At 42.0% G+C, this 19,689-nt stretch overlaps 1 protein-coding gene across 2 annotated transcripts in view; it reads left to right on the top strand.

Moving 5' to 3' along the window:
• The window catches only part of TPH2 (tryptophan hydroxylase 2), a 107,233-nt gene that overhangs the window by 78,815 nt on the left and 8,729 nt on the right, over positions 1 to 19,689 (top strand). Inside the window, exon 10 of one of the 2 annotated variants that reach the window (XM_067697354.1) lies at positions 17,817 to 17,912. The exons of the other annotated variant lie outside the window; for it this stretch is intronic. Within the exon in view, the coding sequence (XP_067553455.1) occupies positions 17,817 to 17,912 (96 nt within the window). The remainder of the gene's footprint in view (positions 1 to 17,816; positions 17,913 to 19,689) is intronic. 2 annotated transcript variants of the gene reach the window in all.

Genomic DNA, 19,689 nt, shown 5'->3' on the forward strand with positions numbered 1-19,689 from the left:
GTGCAAGGGCTTCTTACTGCGGTGGCTTCTGTTGTGGAGCACGGGCTCTAGGCACGCGGGCTTCAATAGTTGCAGCACGCAGGCTCAGTAGCTGTGGCTCATGGGTTCTAGAGCGCCGGCTCAGTAGCTGTGGCGCACGGGCTTAGTTGCTCCGTGGCCTGTGGGATTTTCCCGGACCAGGGCTCGAACCCATGTCCCCTGCATTGGCAGGCAGATTCTTAACCACTGCGCGTACTGCAAAAAAAACCAGGGAAGTCCGAGTTCAGCTTTTTTTAGATTCCACATATAAGTGATATCAAACAGTATTTGTCTTTCTCTGTCTGACTTATTCTACTTAGTGTAATACCTTCAAGGTCTATCTGTGTTGTCGCAAATGGCAGGATTTCCTTCTTTCTCATGGCTGAATAATATTCCATATATATATATATATATATATATATATATATATATATATATATATATACATACACACACACACACACACCAGGTTTTTATCCGTTCACCCACTGATGGACACATAGGTTATTTTCATATTTCAGCTATTTTGAATAATGCTGCAATAAACATGGGAGTGCAGATATCTCTTAGAAATAGTGTTTTTATTTCCTTTGGTTATATACCCAGAAGTAGAATTGTTGGATCATATGCTAGTTCTGTTTTCAAGTGGTTTTTTTTTGTTTTTTTGTGTGTTTTTTTTTTGCGGTATGCGGGCCTCTCACTGCTGTGGCCTCTCCCGTTACGGAGCACAGGCTCCGGACACGCAGGCTCGGCGGCCATGGCTCATGGGCCCAGCCGCTCTGCGGCATGTGGGATCTTCCCGGACCGGAGCACGAACCCACGTCCCCTGCACCGGCAGGCGGACTCCCAACCACTGCGCCACCAGGGAAGCCCTGTTTTCAAGTTTTTGAGGAACCTCCATACTGTTTTCCTGAGTGGCTGCAATAATTTACATTCCCACCAGTAGTGCACAAGGGTTCTCTTTTCTCTGCATCCTTGCCAACTCTTGTTGTCTCTTGTATTTTGATGATCTGAGTGCCAGCTTTGTTACTTCTTGATCTTGTACTCAGGGACAAATTACCTTCCTTATTTGTGCTTCAAATGTCTTCTTTAAAATGGAGATGTTCTCCTACCACTTGATGCTGAATGAGGAGCAAGTAAGATGAAATACTTTTGTGCTGTGTGCTGTGCCATTATCATTCCCACGTATGAGACTACTCGATCTCACCATCACCCCTCAAATCCTAACTGCACTAAAGGCGTTATATTGTTGATTAAATAATTTCAAAATCATTTCAAGCCCCTAAATCCTCTGGATCCTCATCCAGAGCTAACTTCTTCCTGTGATTCAAAAGCCCTGACATTGAATCCTCCTTACTTTCTCTAATCAAAGTAAGATGGATTGCATTCTTCAAGCACAGAAGATTTGTGCAGTCATTTTAATTTCCATAAAGATGTACAAAAGAAGGAGTTTGCTGGTTTAACTACAATAAATTAGGTTTTCAAAATCTTAGACTTGTATTAACAGAAATATCTGTGGTGTAAGTCCATTTCTAGCAGAAGCAGAGAGAGATGGTTGAAATATTTTTTATGAAGAAGAATAGCTGAGGTAATGTTATATCGAACTATAGGAATTTAATTACCCCATTCCACAAATGTAGTTTTCAAATAAAGGAGTCGAAAGGATTTCCAAAGCTATTCTTCTGAACTGTGATATAACAACCCAGAACACATTTAGTAGATGTAAAATGTATTACTGTACATTATGAGCCACAATGAATGAAAGAACAATAAGAAAAGCGACGTGAGATTGAACACACAGTGATTAAAAATCTCTTTGCTCCCTTTGTAGAAATACTGTAATTTGCTTAGAATTTCATGTATTTGTCACTGTAAGGATGGGCATTTCTGGAATATTTCTGATGGGTGGATATCATACTGGGGAAAGGTCTCCCGGAAAATGGAAATGCTCTCATTTGAGGGCTTCGGTACAGACTAGGTGTAAATAAGAAATGCTGGGGGGGAATACATCACCTCAGGCCCTCATCATTCGTTTCAGAGTCTGAAAGTCTGTCCTTTATAGTGTCCATATAAAATCATGAAAGTTGTTAAGAGAGTAAATCCTAAGAATTCTCACCACAAGGAAACACATTTTTTTTTTGCTTTTTCTTTTTTAATTGTATCTATATGAGATGATAGATGTTAACTAAACTTCTTGCGGTTATCATTTCACAGTATATGTAAGTCAAACCATTATGCTGTACACCTTAAATTTATACAGTGAATTATGTCAATTATACCTCAATAAAACTGGAAAAAAAACTATTCCCTTAGCAATGAAGAGACGGCAGGGTGAATTAGGGACTCCTTTACTGAGAAGTCTTTACAAATCTTTACAAAAACCTTCGTTTCTCTTCCTTATTACAAAAATGACACATATTCAGTGTAGAAAATTTTAAAAAATGGATAAGCAAGGAAAAGAGTCTAAAGATCATTTGTAACATCACAGCAGAAATAACCAGTGTTAATATTTTGGTATAGAGCCTCCTAGTTTTTCTGAAAGGTCATTTTGCCACGTCAAATAAGAACTTAGTAAAGGGGAGTCTTGGCTTTGGAAAAAGAAGCAGCAAGATGTTCATCCATTTATCAAACACTTGTGCTGTCAGGAGGGACTTTATCTTTCACACCAACAGAAGAAAGAATAAATTGGAAGTACTCTAGAAATATGGGGTTTATGACTTTTCACTCAGGTAAGTTGCAAAGTGTTTTAGTGAACATCAGATGTAGCTAATGAGTTTTGTTTGCTTTTCCTTTTATTGTTTTGAGAAAAACGTTAGCACGTAGCACTTTTTAAAATTGAAATTTGGTTTTCATATATATTTTAATCTTCAGTCTTCAAATTTTGCATTTTTCTTGTCCCCATGAGTGAGTGCTACTTTTGTCTAATGAATATTCACCCCTCTTCTTGTTCTTTTTTTGGGTAGGATCATGAACATCCTTCCCCATAGTACTTGATCTCAGATAATCATACAGGTAGGGAGGAAAAGGGAGAGCTGGAATGAAATAGAGTGAACCCTCCTATATATGACGGCACTAGGTGGTTTTCCTTGAGCCTGTGCACTTTAGGGACTTGCTAGCGAGGCAGTATAGTGTAGTAGGTGTTCAGAGTGCAGGCTTTAGAGTCAAATTACATGGCTTCACATCCAGCTCTATCACTTACTGGCTGGGTAACCTTGGATAAGTTAGTTAACCTCTCTGTGCCTTAGTTTCTTCATCTTTAAAATGAGAAAAATAAGATATCAAATCTTGTAGCTCTATTGGGGATTAATGAAATAATGCATTGTAAAGCTGCTTAGCACAGAGATGTGTTCAATAAATGTGAGCTAGTGTATTTGACATGATCGCACTCATAGGCATCGAGGTGGCCACATCAGGAAGACTCAAGTGCAGGAAAGGTCCCTGGAGGGTATTTCTACTCTTCGGGTGACACTGGTTAGTTCTGTAACTTTCAACAACTCAGGTTTTCCCTTCTGAAATGCAGACTCTGCAGTTTATATTACAAAGGGGTTTTAGATGGAGCCATCATGCTGCTTTGCAATGTAAAGTGTTTTAACCATAAATAATAAGGGCAAGGCCTCATCTAAATGATGTCAAGCTTCTGCCTGGAGATGGAGGAGGCCTCCCCTGAGTTAATAGCATACCTCCCCTGAGTGAACATAGAGAAAGGCAGGTTGCAGGAGACCGCCGGGGAGAACAAATGAATAAACATTGTTTGTGCCAGTGAGAGCACGTGAAATAGGAATTCCTGACTAAACTTTTCAAGCAGATCAGGAGTGATGCTGTTCATTGGTACATGCAGCACTCCCTGAATAACTCAAGAAAGCCATAAATTTGGGGTTTCAAATCTTGGCTGCCCACTCCTTATGAGTTCAAGTTCCTGAGAATTTAAGACAGGTGTTTGCAGTTTGGCTGTAAGATGGCTGCATTAACACAAAAGTATGTAAGGAAGTTATTGGAAGAATTCCAGAAGATGTTGTTTGCTCTAGTTTTGAATGTGTCTCCATATTTATACACAGAGGTCCTAGGTTGGTGTCTAACTAGCAAGGCTTGAAAGTTCTCTGTAATAAAACAAGGGGAGATACCTTAAAATAACATACTTCAGAAACGTTTAAACGTTTAGCTCTCATAAACACTGTTTTTGCACTGTTCACCTTTTCTTCTCTCAAATCTAATTAAGAAGAGTTCTTCCCAAGATAAAAGTAGAAGTCATGGCTATAACTGGCTAGAAAGGGGCATTGGACTCTGCTTCTTTGCACAGATGTTTAGCAAAGGCATGACTTTGCTGGATTTCTACTGCATATCTTTTCCATAGCTCTGATAGAATGAATTATGGCCCGTTCATGTATTCATTCAGTGAATGAGCATCTACTATGTTGTCAGGCACCAGGAATTCAACTGTAAAACAGGTAGGCATGGTCCTGCTTCTTGGGGACTTGCAGTTTAGTGAGGGATACAGATAAGGATTTATTTATTTATTAAGTTTTTTTTTTTTTTGATGTGAACCATTTTTAAAGTCTTTACTGAATTTGTTACAATATTGCTTCTGTTTCATGTTTTGTTTTTTTGGCCCTGAGGCATGTGGGATCTTGGTTCCCCTACCAGGGATCGAACTTATACCCCCTACATTGGAAGGCGAAGTCTCAACCATTGGACCACCAGGGAAATCCCACAGATAAGGATTTAAATATAACTTAAGTGCAAAGACAGGGAAAGGAAGGCGCTTGGGTCAGGTCAGGTTCAGGGAGAGGAATGCATGATCAAAAGTGGTTTCCTGGGGGAATACTTTCTCAGCAGTCAAGTTATTATTTTTTTAATTTGCTGTTATATATGCTTACTGAGAGAATAGATGTTAATACTTCAGGGAACATTTGCATCTCAACAGGCTTTCTTCATATTGCAAAGTGCCTTAAATTGGGTTTCAGGAACTGTTGACCTGTAATTAAGCCTGCCATCGCCTATCCAGAAGGGGACTCTCTGTAGAATCAGAGTCCTGAGACAAGGGATGAGTCAGCCATGAACATGGCTATGGTCTTAGTCACCTCAGAGCAGGGAACCTTCACCTAAATGTCAGCTCTTGCATTGATTTAGCATTTGACACGTGTTTATTCATTTGAGTCTCACAATGGCGCTTCAAGATAGGCAGGACTCATATTATTCTCCCCTGGCACACTCCTTGGTATCCACATGGTGCTATACACAAAATTGGTGCCCAGTAAAAATTTGGCAAGGAAAGGAATCTACATTTTATAAATGAATAAAGGGAGGCTTAGACAAGTGAAATGACTTGCCCCAAATCATACAGTACAATAATGGCAGAGACTGAGCTGCTGGATTTTCTGCATCCTGACCTGGTGCACCAACCCACTTCTCAGGAGTTTAGGATGTCAAGGCAACGTGTGATCCGCTGAGGCAGCAGAGACATGTGCCTGGTGTCCTGGAGGCAAGTTATTGTGACAGCAGTGGGATTCGGGCTCTGTAAATCATGCTACCCTCTAAAGGGATTACAGAGGCTTCTGCTCTGGTTAATGTCTGTGAGGAAAGAAAAAATAGAGTCTACACCTTGATTAAACTTAAAAAATGGCCTGCATTTCCACTTCAGAGGCCATCACATGACCATCTAGATTCCTAGCGTCTCTTGAAAAGACCAACGCCTCTGGCAGTCAGACTGCCTTTACCCAAGGACACTCTTGGCAAGCGCTGAGTTGCTGTCCCCATTAAGTGGGATACATGATACTGAGTTGGGAAGTGAAATTTCATCTCCAATCACCTGCCCTTTACTGCTCAGGGGACTCTATTGACCAGGGGACGGTAGAGAGAACAGAGGGAATGGCATTCTAGGCAGCGGCAAACATACCAGTTCTCTTGGTGGCCAGAGCTAGAGGGTAAGTTTGGTTAAATAGCTTCTCACGAGACACCAAAATATTTCAAGTTTACTGTCTCATGAATTCTCACTATCCCTTAGCAAATCTTTTTTGTGCCCATCAAATAATGCATCTGTATCCAATGTAAGTAGATTGCTGTAGTTTAAAGCAATACTATGTAGTATTTGGTTTTGTGCTGTGTAATATCTTTTTTTTTTTTTAAGATGTTGGGGGTAGGAGTTTATTAATGTTATTATTTATTTTTGCTGTGTTGGGTCTTCGTTTCTGTGCGAGGGCTTTCTCTAGTTGTGGCAAGCGGGGGCCACTCTACATCGCGGTGCGCGGGCCTCTCACTGTCGCGGACTCGCTTGTTGCGGAGCACAGGCTCCAGACGCGCAGGCTCAGTAGTTGTGGCTCACGGGCCTAGTTGCTCCGCGGCATGTGGGATCCGCCCAGACCAGGGCTCGAGCCCGTGTCCCCTGCATCGGCAGGCAGATTCTCAACCACTGTGCCACCAGGGGAGCCCTGTAATATGTCTTTTCAGCATAAACATGATGTATTTAATTTTCAACCCAGCCTCATTTATTGTAGTCTCAGCTCTCCTGAGCTGGGTTAGTTGCAGTACTGTTGCTCACTGGCAAGGCTCAGAAGACTGGGCTTCCTGTTATGGCTGGTTTCTAGTGTGTGTTCCCCACTGGCCCCGGGTAGGTCTCTGATGTGCTACTTGACTGATCTAGGGTCCACACCCTAGATTGAAGGCACCTAACCCAGTGCAAGCCAGGCCAGGATGACCGTAGGCAAGCTAGACAGGCCCCTATCTTTCCTGACACACACCAAGCTCAGCTGTCACAAAGGTGACATAAACATCAATTCTAGGGCCTGCAGTCACCGAGAACAGAGGCAAACCGGATGGTGTAGTACAAACAACATGGACATTGGGGGTCAGGCACAACTGATTCCAGTCCAGCTCTGTTGCCCCCAAACTTGCCCAAGTAGCTCAACCTAAGCCTCAGTCTTCCCATTGGTAAAATGGGGGGTGTGATTTAGCGCTGGGACATAATAAGAATTCAATGAATGTTAGTTATTCGTTTATTTTTCTCCATTTTACAGAGAAGGAACCTAAGACTCAGAAAGGCTAGGTAACTTTCCTAAGGTCAGGGAAATGGCAGAGCCTGTCTTTGAACCTTGGTCTTCTGCTCCAAAGTCAAGCTCTCAAACCACCATATTATGTTACCTTCACATCGCCTGCCTCTGGGGGTTGCGGTGAGCATGATGTAAGGTGTTTAGCTCAGTGGTAGAGTGTAGGTTTCAGTCATTGGCAGTGATGATTAGAGGTAGGGGAGCTCAACTGAGCTGAAATTCTATCTAGAGCTTCAATTACCTATAGACCCTTGTTGTCACAGGGACCCCAGTTCATAGGTAAGTCTTTCCAACCCCATTTACCCATAGAGATGGTTAGTGTTGACTCTGAGTGTGAGAGATGATGATGGTAGTGGTGTTGGTTAGCGAATGGAAAAGGAACGTGACTTCATTAATAAAAGCTTAATATAGAGGACAGCTTAGTGCAATGTGGTGGTAAAAATGGCTCTCCCTGTTAAACATACTTTTCTCTCCAGTTTTCAGACATACAATCATTTTGCAAGATTCTTGGTCTTGCCTGGAAATAAATAGGTAAGCAAATGCCAGCTCTTTAGTCCTAATGTCTGGGAGGGCGTTGCTTTTCCTAACACAGGGATAAAAATAAAACGACCCTCTAAAAGTGGTGGTGACGACCCTCAGCTTACTTGGGAGTCAATGAGAACCTCATTTTTCATACAGGCATTCGAGAGCTGACCTTTAAAATCACCACATCTGGGGAGAATGTGTGATTTGATGCAGAACATTTTAAAAACGTGCCAAAGGATGAATGGATGAGAATGTGTTCATCAGTTTTCTTCTCCTTCAAGGAGCTCAGAGTTGCTTAGGTTATAAAAGTCAGTTCTTGGGCACTTCCAAACCTATAGCATTTGCTTCAGTAGGTCTTCTGTGCAAAGTAGATTAAAGCACATCTATACACGGAACGCTGATCCATGCACCTGGTACGAAAATGATGGGGATGTGTGTGTCTGTGTCCTCAGAGTGGAGGTAGCCATTTCAGGGTAGCTAGTTATACAGTAAGTTCAACAAAGGGTCGTTTGGAAGAAAGATGGAATTTCTCTAAAAGAAGAGCCAAACTCTGTGAATCGCTTTGTTACGGAGGCTCACGCACTACATCTAGGGTCCAAGCAGTCATTCTGAATATAAGACCAGCTTTTGATTTGTGAACCCAAATACCTGCAGGTTCAGAAGACAATAAAAAGAAGCTTATTTGTATTCCTAAAGCCCTTTTTTAAAGAGCCACAGACTTTTGTGAAAAACGGAATTGGACGGGTGGTCATCTCCCAAATTCATCTCCAGGAGAAAATAGCATCTGTCTGATCTCATGGGTCATCATCTGCTAAATGAAGGTCCAGGCAGGGATGCTGATAGAAATTCCTCGTGGGTGCTAATTCTGAACAGTCTGGGCAGTGAGGCACTTCGAGGGCGGGATTGATCACAAACTCCCCCATACCCCGACCAAGCATAGTTAGCATTTTTCTTGACTCGTTTCCAGTCTTAGAAACAGCAAACTGAAAAACTTTCCCCCTTATGTTTTTGGATGAGGATCCAGATGTCAGAATCGGCGAATTTTCAGAGTTGTTCCTTGTCACGAAGCCACTTAACCACAAGATTGCTGAGCTTCCGCAGGAGATACCTGCCAATCAGCCATCATCCTGGCTCCTGAAGGCCTGCGAGAAGGCCGGTTCCTCCCTTCCTTACTGGCTCAGAGGCCCATTGGCTTTTGTCGAATGGGGCATAGAGAGAGGTCAAGGGACTGATCTATTTCTGAAGCTATAAGTAAAAAATGATCTGATGGCTACAGTAGAGGGGTTTTCATCTTTTCAAAATGTCTGTAATGTTGGAAAATGTGCTGAGGGTAGTAGTTACTGATCTGGAAGATTGGCATGGACACTGCTGGCTTAGCCTGCTGGGAAATTCTTCTTGCTTCACTATTTCCTCCCTTCCTTCAATATTTGCTAAGCACCTGCTACATGTCAGGCAGGGGGCTAGAGACCAGCCATGAAGCAACAACGAAAACAAGTCAGACCCTGTGCCTGACCTCAGAGTCTGGTGGAGGGAGAGGCAAGAAGACTGGAGATTTCTTTCTGGATCTGAAAGTACAACACTGATGGTAGAAGAAGGGCACCTCATCTGGCAGACCAGCAGGAATTCGGCAAAGGGGCTGAGTAATGACAAGAGCATCGCGGGCAGAGCAAGGGTGGTGTGCGAAGGCCTAGATAGGAAGCTGAAAAGAGCGTGTCCGTCTGCACAATTGCAAATTGTGCAATTCCCTGGGCGGGGGGCGGGGGGGGCGCTGGGGGGTGGGCAATAGCGAGGGAGGGGGCTGGAGGAGGCAGGGGCCCTAAGGTCCCTGAGGGTCTTTTCTGTCATATGAACTATGGACCTGTACTCTAGGCTGGTGGCGACAGCAAACCTTTGTAATTGGGCCACCATATGGCCATCGTGACCTGACATTACGCCCTGGGGGTGGAGTGTCTTAGAGTGGATCCTGTCGGAGTTTTAGGGGTGGACCAACGGCTCAGGTGGCCCTAATATTAAGTGAATGCTTGTCATTCTGCTAGTCCATGAGCAGGGGGCAAGGGATGAGAGATGTTTCTTTTTTCTTTGTCTTTTTTTAAATTAAAAAATACCATTAAAGCCTGACGTAAAAACTAGTAAGTGTTACATGATACTAAGGCAGGTGGTCTCCTTTGAAGTTGAAAATGCTCTTGGATAAGCTGAAGAAGGGGCAATAAAACTGAAATGGCCAGAGGGCACTTAAACAAATCATCCATTTGTTCTTGAAAGCAACCAAAAAAGATATAGGAAAGGGTAGTTAAGAAACACACAGAAAAATCCTGCCTAAAACAGTGCTGCTGAAAATTGCCTATGTCAATGTGTTCTTCACTAAAAGCTGTCTTCTGCTGATGCTTCTTTTTCTCCCTACGGGTGTGCCTTTTATATATGATGATCAATTTTCCACAAGGATTGCCGTAATGTTTCCTTAGAGCTTAGGTTTTTACATTTTAATTCATTCCATGGCTGTTCTTAATTGCTCTTTTCACAATTCAGGGTCATTGTTTTCTAGCAGACAGAACATACTCAAATCCCAACCCTCTTCTTTTTCTCAACTTGTTTTTGTCTGTCTCCGCTTGAGGAGAACCCCTGAAGAAGGAGGCGGTCTCTACCATTCAAGTGGACCCTGTGATCTGGTCCATTCTATACTTTGATTTACCTTTAACTTCCTACGATTTGCATTTTGGGTTCCCAGAAATCACTCCCCTCCCCCAGCCCCTCAATATTACTCTTTCCAACAACTTCCTCTCTTCCTGAAATCCCTCTGAGATCCCACTTATCCTTCAAAAAGTCCAACATAAACTTCATATTCCTCGTCTTCTGAGACAGATAAGCACACTGCAATTTGACAGAAATTTATGGTAGGATTAAAACAGCAGGACATTATTATTACTGTTGTTGCTGTTATTTTTATACTAGTCTTGTCTACCCATTTGTATAGTACCCTTCTTGAGCACAGAGACCATATCTTTAGCTATTTTTGTAATCTCAAGTAGAGCTCGGCACAGTAGAATTGAACAAGTATAAATTTTAAAAGTATATTGATTAAGTTGTGACCTGCCAAGAGCTATAGTGGTTTTCATTTAGAGGCTCGTGGAAAATATGAGTGTGGAGACAATCCTGCAAGGCATCTGAACAATAATCCCTAGGATCTAGGCAGTGACGGGCCCTCGAATCTGTGAACACAGAGCGGGTGGCTTCCTTTGGCCAAGGGGAGGCTTCGAGATGGGGTGTGAGGGGCCAGTGGTTACAGAGCGGCTATAGCCCAGGACTGCAAAAAACCAATGTCTTCCAGCTCTAAGTTTCTAGCATTTCTTACATTTTTGTTTCACACAGGAGTAGCCCAGAGTAAACTAATGAAGCCTGCAAAATCCCCCTTTCTGCTATCTTTTGAAGCCCAGTTCCAGAGGATGTCTCTGGCCAGTAACCCTTGCTCTGCAAACAAAGCCCAGCGGGTAATCGTTGCACCCGAGTGTGATTTGGCTTTATGTGTGACTCCTGGCAGTTTAAATGGTCAAAGAAACAACAGCAAAAATTGATGTCTGGTGAGAAGTTTTCTATCTTGTGACATTTGAGTGGTGACCTCCATGGCTTAAGCAGGGCAGCCTCCATTTTCACTTTCATTTCCCAGTGTGGATTTGTACAGTATTGCCTTAGCAGTTCTATTTCAAAGTTTCCCCCTTAGCTATCAAGCCTCATTTCTGTTCCAATCCTATTATTATTTGCAGTTTAATCAAGATTAAGGGAATTGTGGCCAGAGGTGGGAAGGTACTTGCTGCTTGTAAGCTGAAATTTGATGTGGCTAAAATCCAAAGTCTAATAGCTGGGGATTCATGGTAGAGGAGTGAGTGGGTTGGGATCTTGGACCCTCTTCACTGGTTCAACAATTTTTCAAGTGTATTCTTTGACATGCTAGTTGTTTGATGGAAAGATGTTAGAGAAAGGAAGGCTGTGAGACACATGGCTCTTTTTCTGTGTTTTTATCTGCACTTACTGAGGTGCAGATCCCTGGTGTAAGAACATCTTTGCACAGCATTCTTCCTTTCTGGGACTGATCCTCTTGTTATGACATGGGTACCAAATAGAACGATACTCGTCACGCTTGTGTGGGAGCCGGGTCCTCTAGGCCCCAGCTTCATGGGTGTTGAGACCTTATTTTCTCGATCATGAAAAAGTGGTGGTGCTGGGGAGGGTAGGGGGAACAGAACCCAGGAGAGGGCTGGGGCAGCGTGGCTGGCTGAGGGCACTTGGGGAGTGTGGAGTCATAGCTATTTATACCCATTCTGGAATTAGTTCAGTATTTCAGCAACAGGGACTGTTGTGCTAGTTTGGCGGGCTGGTAGTGGCTCTGCACCTGTAAGTGCACTTTGCTGGTGAGGAAACAAGGCGGGATCTGAAGTTAGGAAGCTGGAGTTTGACTCCTAGCTCTGCCAACCATGGGTCAAGGAATCTGGGCCGATCCCTTGATCATTGAGACTCAGCTTTCCCATCAGGACAATGGAAAAAATAGTAACTACTCTATCAAGTTAGTAGGAAGGGAGCAGACGTGCAGTAAGATGACCTATGTGCGAACACTTTGTTAAACTGCAGCTCTACTGGCTAAGTTTTCCTATTATTTTGATGTCTTACTGTCGTGATTGAATTCTGTTGTTTAGTGAAAACTTCAAGTATGGAAGTGTTTAGGGTTGTTCAGTCAAACACCAAATATTGTATTTCTGTGCTTTTTGAGCTGTTGGATCTGCTTTTGGTATATTTTTCTTGTTCCCCTCTCATGTTAGGGTGTGGGCTTAGAAGCTACATAACTGAAGTTTATTTGAACTGTGTACTAGATAAGGATAAATGGGGTCTGGGTGAGGGCCTGAGGGATTCTTTTACATGTAAAGCAAATCAAATTTAGTGCATAACCTTTTGTTATGTTCAGCACATCTCAGTTAGGGCCGTTTCCGACATTCTTTGCTAACTTCTTGGTTCCTGTCTGTCCTGCATATGTGGATGATGGAATTCTAGATGTGGAATGATGTATGTATGCAATTACTTAGAAGTATATATTATCAGTTTGAAAAGATCATATTTTTAGTGAAGGCAGTAGAGAATATACATCACTCACTGACTCATTCACTCACTCAGGCATTTATTAAATGATGTGTATAGACCACTTTCCCAGACAAAGTAAAAGAAGTAGGATACCTGGCTGTCTTCCTAGGACTTTGCGCACCATTTTAATACAATTTACGAATACAGACTGACTCTCAGGAAGAGGTGATATAATTATTTCAAAGGATTCAGAGAGTTGGGGAACTGGGAGGCAACAGGACCCTTCCAGAGGAAAATTGGAACAATAAATTTCTTTTTCACCAAGAATTTGAAAAAGGTGTACATCTCTTTAATTGGAGTATGGTATGTGCCTTAGCAAGAGCTTCAGGTACCTAACACCAAACGTAAAAAGGATGTTGCATCGTGTCCTTTTGTAAATCACTATGTGGGACCAGGTGGATTTTGTTGGTGTGTTCAGCGTCTCTGGACGATGTTCCTTCCCGCTCTCACAATGTCCATTTGGCTAGGCCAGAACTGTTGCGAGAGTGGTGCACTACCAGTAGTGATCGGAAGATGGCAGCATTGGGCGACCTATCTCATTTTCTTAAGCACGCTCCCTGCTAGCTCATCCCGTGGCTGTGTTCCACAGCCGTGTTTGGATCTCAGATCGTCACTCAGACCTTCTTCTGCTTCATGACTATGTGTATGTAAATGACTCTGCTTTTCTTCTAGGGAAGAGGTCCGATATATAATTCCTGTTTTGGTTTTCAGTTAATGATTATATATAATTATAGTCGAATAAAATATTTATAAATAATTACTTATAATTAGTGGTATGTAGAACTTGGAATTCATGAACATCAGCTTTGATGAAAGGTACCCTTCAATTTGGGAGGTGTTAATCTTAGTATTATTGTTTGTTTCTGTTTAAAAGACATTAGTGACCAAGACTCTGCAATCCTCTTTTACAGGAATTCTTATAGGGCTCAGGTTTTTTATTTTTTGTGGAGTTTTTTTTTTTTTTTTTTTTTTGATAATAGGTAGGATATTTATTTGGTACATCTCTTGGGAATATATTACAGATCCACATATGGCAAGTGCTCTGAGGAAAACAAATTATATTTTCTTAAAATTTCAAGAAGCAATTAGCTACCCTTGAATTTTGAAGGGTCTCCAGGGGTCATCCAGTCCAACTCTAAGTAGGCTTTGCACTTAAAACCAGGCAGAAAACACGTGCAATTGCCCCCTCCTCCCCATTAGTGATCGTGCCCAGGGTCTTCTGCATTTTGAGGTCTATACCTTATGCATTTTGAGGCATTAGAAACAGAAAGAGAAAAATTATCCTGAGCAAGTCCATAATTCAAATTTTGCCAACACCTGAGCTTCAGGTACATTTTATCATCCCTCTTTATCTGTTAGCCACACATGGAGCCGCAAATGGAAAGCTATCTCAAGGTGAAAGGTCTAATTCTCTGGTGAGAGGAGGCTGTAGAAGCAGCATCTAGGCTCATTCCTTGGTCGAGGACAGCAGGAAACCAGAGGGAAAGGCAGCTAGGGAATGAGCAGATGGAACTGTGTAAGGTCAGAGTTTCTGGAAGGATTCCCAGATGAGGGATGGGGCCAGAGAGCATTCTAAGCAACGGGAAGGAAGACACCCAGTGGCTCTTCCCTCTGAGGTTACCCTGATTCTAGAAGCACAAGGATCAAAGACACACTGATAGATTTACCTTGGAACTTTTAGCCGAGTTGATGCAGACCTTTTAATTCCTGCCTCACACTAGGACGGGATGCCAGATCTAGGGGAAGCCCGTGAGAATGGTGCACCAGATTTTCTCAGGGACTCTCTCAGCCTGCTTTGATTTGGATCCTAACCATGACCGTGCATTATGTGCGCGTTGATATAACGTAAGCAAAATTAAAAATGCACACAGTAGGCTGACCTAAGTGCTCCTGTAGCTGGCTCCATATGTGTACTATTCTGGAGGCTTTTGAACATGAGAGCACATTTTTTCACAAACTCTTCTGTATTCAATGTTAAGCCTCCAAGGATTTCACATCATGTGCTGTAAATGCAGTACAAATTAGAGACATCAGCCGAAGACACACTAAGAAGATGTCGTGAGATTCTGGTTTTCCTGATTTAGCCTTTCGTTTCCCCATTTTTTTGGTGGTAAGGAAAAAATCATGCATCTATTAATCTTTTACCTGGAAACTTTAAAATGTGACCGATGTTGAGCTCATAAAACACTGAGCTCTAGATCTCTTAAATATCACCATCTAGACCCGTCCTGGGTAAATCACTTCATCCCCTTAAACTTGAGTTTTCCTTTTGGTAAAGTAAGAGGCTGAACTTCCAGGCTTCCTGTTCTATGACTGTATGATCACTTCTTCACCATGCCCAGGACTGTGCAAAACTTTTTGGAGGACAGACTTGAGGGCTGTATTTTAACATTTCTTTCTTTTTTGTAATTGAAGTATATTTGACTTACAATATTATGTTAGTTTCATGTGTACAACGTAATGATTCATTGTTTCTATACGTTACAAAATAATCACCATGATAAGTCTAGTTACCATCTGTCACCATACAAAGTTATTACAATATTATTGACTGTATTCCCTATGCTGTACATTACATCCTCTGTATTTTAACTTTTCAACACATCTTCACATCTCTTATTTTGGTTCTTCTCATGAGGCCTCTGTGATACTGAGTTCTCCCAACCCCCTGCTACCCGTGGCCCAAGTCATCCTCTAAGTCGCTCATCACCCTTGTCTTGACTGCCACTACCTTCCAACTGGTCTCTCTGCTTCCACCCTTGGCCCCTATAATCTATTCTTTACCGAGCACCAGCGTGATCTTTTGGAAATGAAATCAGAACACATGTCTCTCCAGCCTAAAACCTTCCAATAGCTTCCCAGACACCCTTGGAAATACACATCTATCCGTGCCTCAGGGCCTTTGCATTTGCTGTTTCCTTTGCTGGGAACACTCTTTCTCCTAGGTCTTTGTACAACTGGCTTGTTCATTTTCTAAAAGAAAGGGCCATTTTCAAGTAGGTTGCAGCTTAAAGGTCACTCCTGCAGAGAGGCTTTCCCTGATCCCTCCATCTAAAACAGCCGTATCCTCTGCTTGCTCTCTGACACTTACATGATATTATTATTTATATAGCAGATTTGTATAGCAGATTTCGCCTGACATTCATCCTGTATGTTGATTTTTGTTGTTGTTACTTGTCTCATCCCAGGAGCATACCTGCTTCATGGGTTGGGGAACTTTGTTCCCTTGTTCTCTGCTAGAGCGGAGTCTGGCATATGATAGGTTTGTAGGAGTGTCTGTAGAATAAGTAGATGAATGAATAGACGTCATAGGCAGGAAAACTACAAGAGTAGTTGGGCCCAGAGAGGTTGTGGTCACAGAGCTAATTAGAAGCAGGGGTAAGACTAGGACTCAGGCCTCCTTGTGTGTGTCTTTCCTCCATGTCCTGCTGTCACACAAAAAGCCTAATCTAGAAATACTTCATTCACTGTTTGTTTATTTGTTCACCGGATATTTATTGAGCTCTTACTATGTTTCTGGCACTAGTCTGTGTCAGTTGTTCTCAGCCAGAAGTGATGTTTCCCCTCTGGGGACATTTTTCAATGTCTGGTCGCTGCAGATGGGGTGGGGGGGTGCTACTGGCATCTAGGGGACAGAGCCAGGGACGCTGCTAGACATCCTGCAGTGTACAGGATAGCCCCCTGCAGCAAAGAGTTATCCAGCCCAGCGTGTCAACACTGCTGAGATTGGGGAACTCTGTTCTAGATGAACAGACCGTGATACTGCTCTCATGGAGTTGATGGTTTTGTGGGGGGAGACAGATGACAAACAGTATAGTTCATACATAAAGACTATGTCAAAAAAGTGATGGGACAGAAAAGAAAGACAAGTCAGAACAGAGTAAGAGGGGGTGCCGGTGGGTGCTGTGGGTGGTGACAGGGTAGGAAGGGCTGTAATTTTCGCCTCTTTGGGAGATGAATCAAGAAAGGAAATTTTGCCTCTGGAGGCTCAGCTCCATGACCTGGAATGACGAGGCCTTCGGGTCCAGCCCAGGGCTACAGAGCATTGACCACTCAACGGCAGAGATCACCCACACATAATAAAAATATAAAACCCTCCAGAACCAAGGGACATCTTGGCCTCCAGATAAGAATAGAGCAAATAGCCATGGGCTAGAAATAATCAGTATTTTCTGCTCCTTTTCAGGGATGTTTTCATTCTCTTTCTCAACCCCTTCATTGCTCCATCATCACTAATGCAGGACAGTGTTAATTGGATGAAATTTTTTATTGCTCGTTCTCACTTTCCTCTCAGAGCACAAATAGTGTAATTTCAGCCCCTCTCAAGAGCATTGTGAGTTTTTTGGTTGTACGGAGATTTCTGTCTGTCTAGGTTGATTTCCTAGGAACTCAACAGAAGCAAGTGTAGATTTTAATATCTTGGGGAAGCTGTAGTAGTTGATGATGGTAAAACTCGGCCCAATGAAATCATTCTTACTATATGTATTTAATGTATATGCATATAAGTATGTATACATGTAAGTGCATACATAGGTATCCATTTAAGATTTCACTAAGAAAATGGTAATTTGGTAGGTATATACTTGTTTTCTTGCTGTTTCCTGGTTTCTTCACCACAATTCTTTACCAAGCATTGGTGCATAGTAGGTACTCAACAAATGTTTGTTGAATGAATAAACAAACTGCAAAAATCAGTTTAGGATTACTGAATTCCAAGTTATTTTTCCACATTTACACGGTGCTACTGAACCACAACTTATTAAATATAGTAGCATATTCTTCTGGCATTATCACCGTGACATATTCATTCTTTCTAAATCTGTGTTTTTTTAAATTTTAGAGTCATTGCAAGGACTATGATTTGACTCATAGGGTTTCTGAATCCAGGAAGCATAAGACTCTTAGTAGTTAATACTTTTTCCATTTACCTTTAAACTAGGGAGGGATTATTAGGCAATAAATGTCAATAAATCTTCTTGACTTAAATGCGTTTTAATGGACAGTGCTGAAGAAATTATGCAGAGTGCACCATTTTATTTTGGGTGCCATTTTATTTTACAGAAGAACGTATTACCCATTTCACTGGCTGTGTGTCCACTTCTTTTTCAGTGCTATTTCTTCACTATTGAGTTTGGCCTTTGCAAGCAAGAAGGGCAGCTGCGGGCATATGGGGCTGGACTGCTTTCCTCCATTGGAGAATTAAAGGTATGAAGCTGTAAACGCAAATATCCTTCCCGAGCAAACTGGTTCAAGGTCATGGAAGATATTGATTTGTCTGTCTGAGTTTCTCTACTCGCAGATATCGCATGAATATTTAGTGCAGGGGATTTGGTACCTCACATGTGGGTGCTGACCTAACTTTTTGCACTTCTGAAAATGGGTCATGCCTTTCTGGGTTTGTGGTGTGACTCAAATGGATGAGCAGCCATGTGCACGGATCAACAGGAATGACAAGTGTATGCTCAGATGTTGGGTAACAAATGACTGGCCTAAATGTAGTGCTGAAAACTGGGCACTGAGCTAGCAGTGATCCTACTGATTGAAATTCCCTTGTAAGGGTGGCTTGGCCTCTCTCATTTCTGTCATCACCATGGCTCCCATGGATTCCCCAGCATCTGCTTCCCAAAGGAGAATTAGAGGTTATTTTAGCTTCTTCAGAATTAATGTAAAGTAAAACATTTATGGGCATATACAATAAAAAAAATAACACTTAAATAAATATGTGGTCCAAGAGGTATCTAATATGTGTAGTGATGCCTAAGGGATGCTATTTTTTTTTTTTTTTGCCTTAAAATACAGTTAAAAAATCATTTATTCAGAAATGTTGGAGTCTGGGGCATTCTGATCATTTAAATATTCTGGTTACTTAAGAATTGCTATCTGTATACCACTGGGGGTTAGCAAGTTTTGATGAATTTAGAATGCATTGTGATATCTAATCTGGAAACGGTACTGAAAATAATTTAATCTTTCTTTGATTATTCAGACTAAGGTCAGGATTATGGACGATCCTAGGGTTTTTATTTTGAGTATTTATTATCCTTGCATAATGTGACTGGGATATATATGATGACTGGCACTTTTTAGATGTTCGTACTTTTGAAAGATGCAATTTAACTGTAGTTTCATTGAGTCCATTCACTTTATGACTTCATTCATTCATTCATTCCACAAATATTTGGTTGAGCATCTACTATGCACCATGTACTATGCCAGGCACTGAGGATACAAGGACAAATAATGATGATGAAGAATAAGAATATGAAGAAGATAACAACTGCCTCAAAAGACACTTAAATAGACTTTAGTATTTTAGGGGCTTTAAACATATTAACCCACTTAATTCTCATAACAACCCAATGGGATAAGTAACACCATTATCACAGATGAGAAAACTGAGGTATAAAGACATTAAGGAGCTTGTTCAAGGTCACACAGCTAATAAGTGTTGGAGGTGGTCCCAAGTCCAGGCAGTCTAGGCTCCAGGATCCAAGCCCTTGACCATTAGGCCCTATTGCCTGGGATCCCTGTTATCAAGGAGGTTACATTCTAGTGCAGGAGATAAATGACCAAGATAATACAGACAGTGTGACAGATGTGCCTGGCACATTTTAGCCCATGCCTGGGGAGGCTTCCTGATGAGGGTCCTGCTGCCCACGCTGATGCTGGAGGAGTGGGAAGGATGAATAAGGGACGGATGAGATGCTGGATCAATCAGCACATAGCAGTGTGTGTGCTCTACTCAAAGCCTGGCCCATTAAGGGAGGTGCCTGAGGCCCTGTCTGGCTGGAATAGATGATAATATTTAATGTAACAAAAGCCTGATGTAATGTGTTAAAATTTTTTTTTCTTTTCTTTTCTTTTTTTTTTTTTTTTACTAAATTCTCAACAACAAAAAAATCCATTTGGGGTTAATCTCAAAGCCCACAGCAATAGCATGACGTCATATGTCTGTAAGACCCGTGTCTTCCATAGATTGTTT

Source organism: Pseudorca crassidens, chromosome 11, assembly GCF_039906515.1.
Source record: "Pseudorca crassidens isolate mPseCra1 chromosome 11, mPseCra1.hap1, whole genome shotgun sequence".
Lineage (NCBI taxonomy): Eukaryota > Metazoa > Chordata > Mammalia > Artiodactyla > Delphinidae > Pseudorca > Pseudorca crassidens.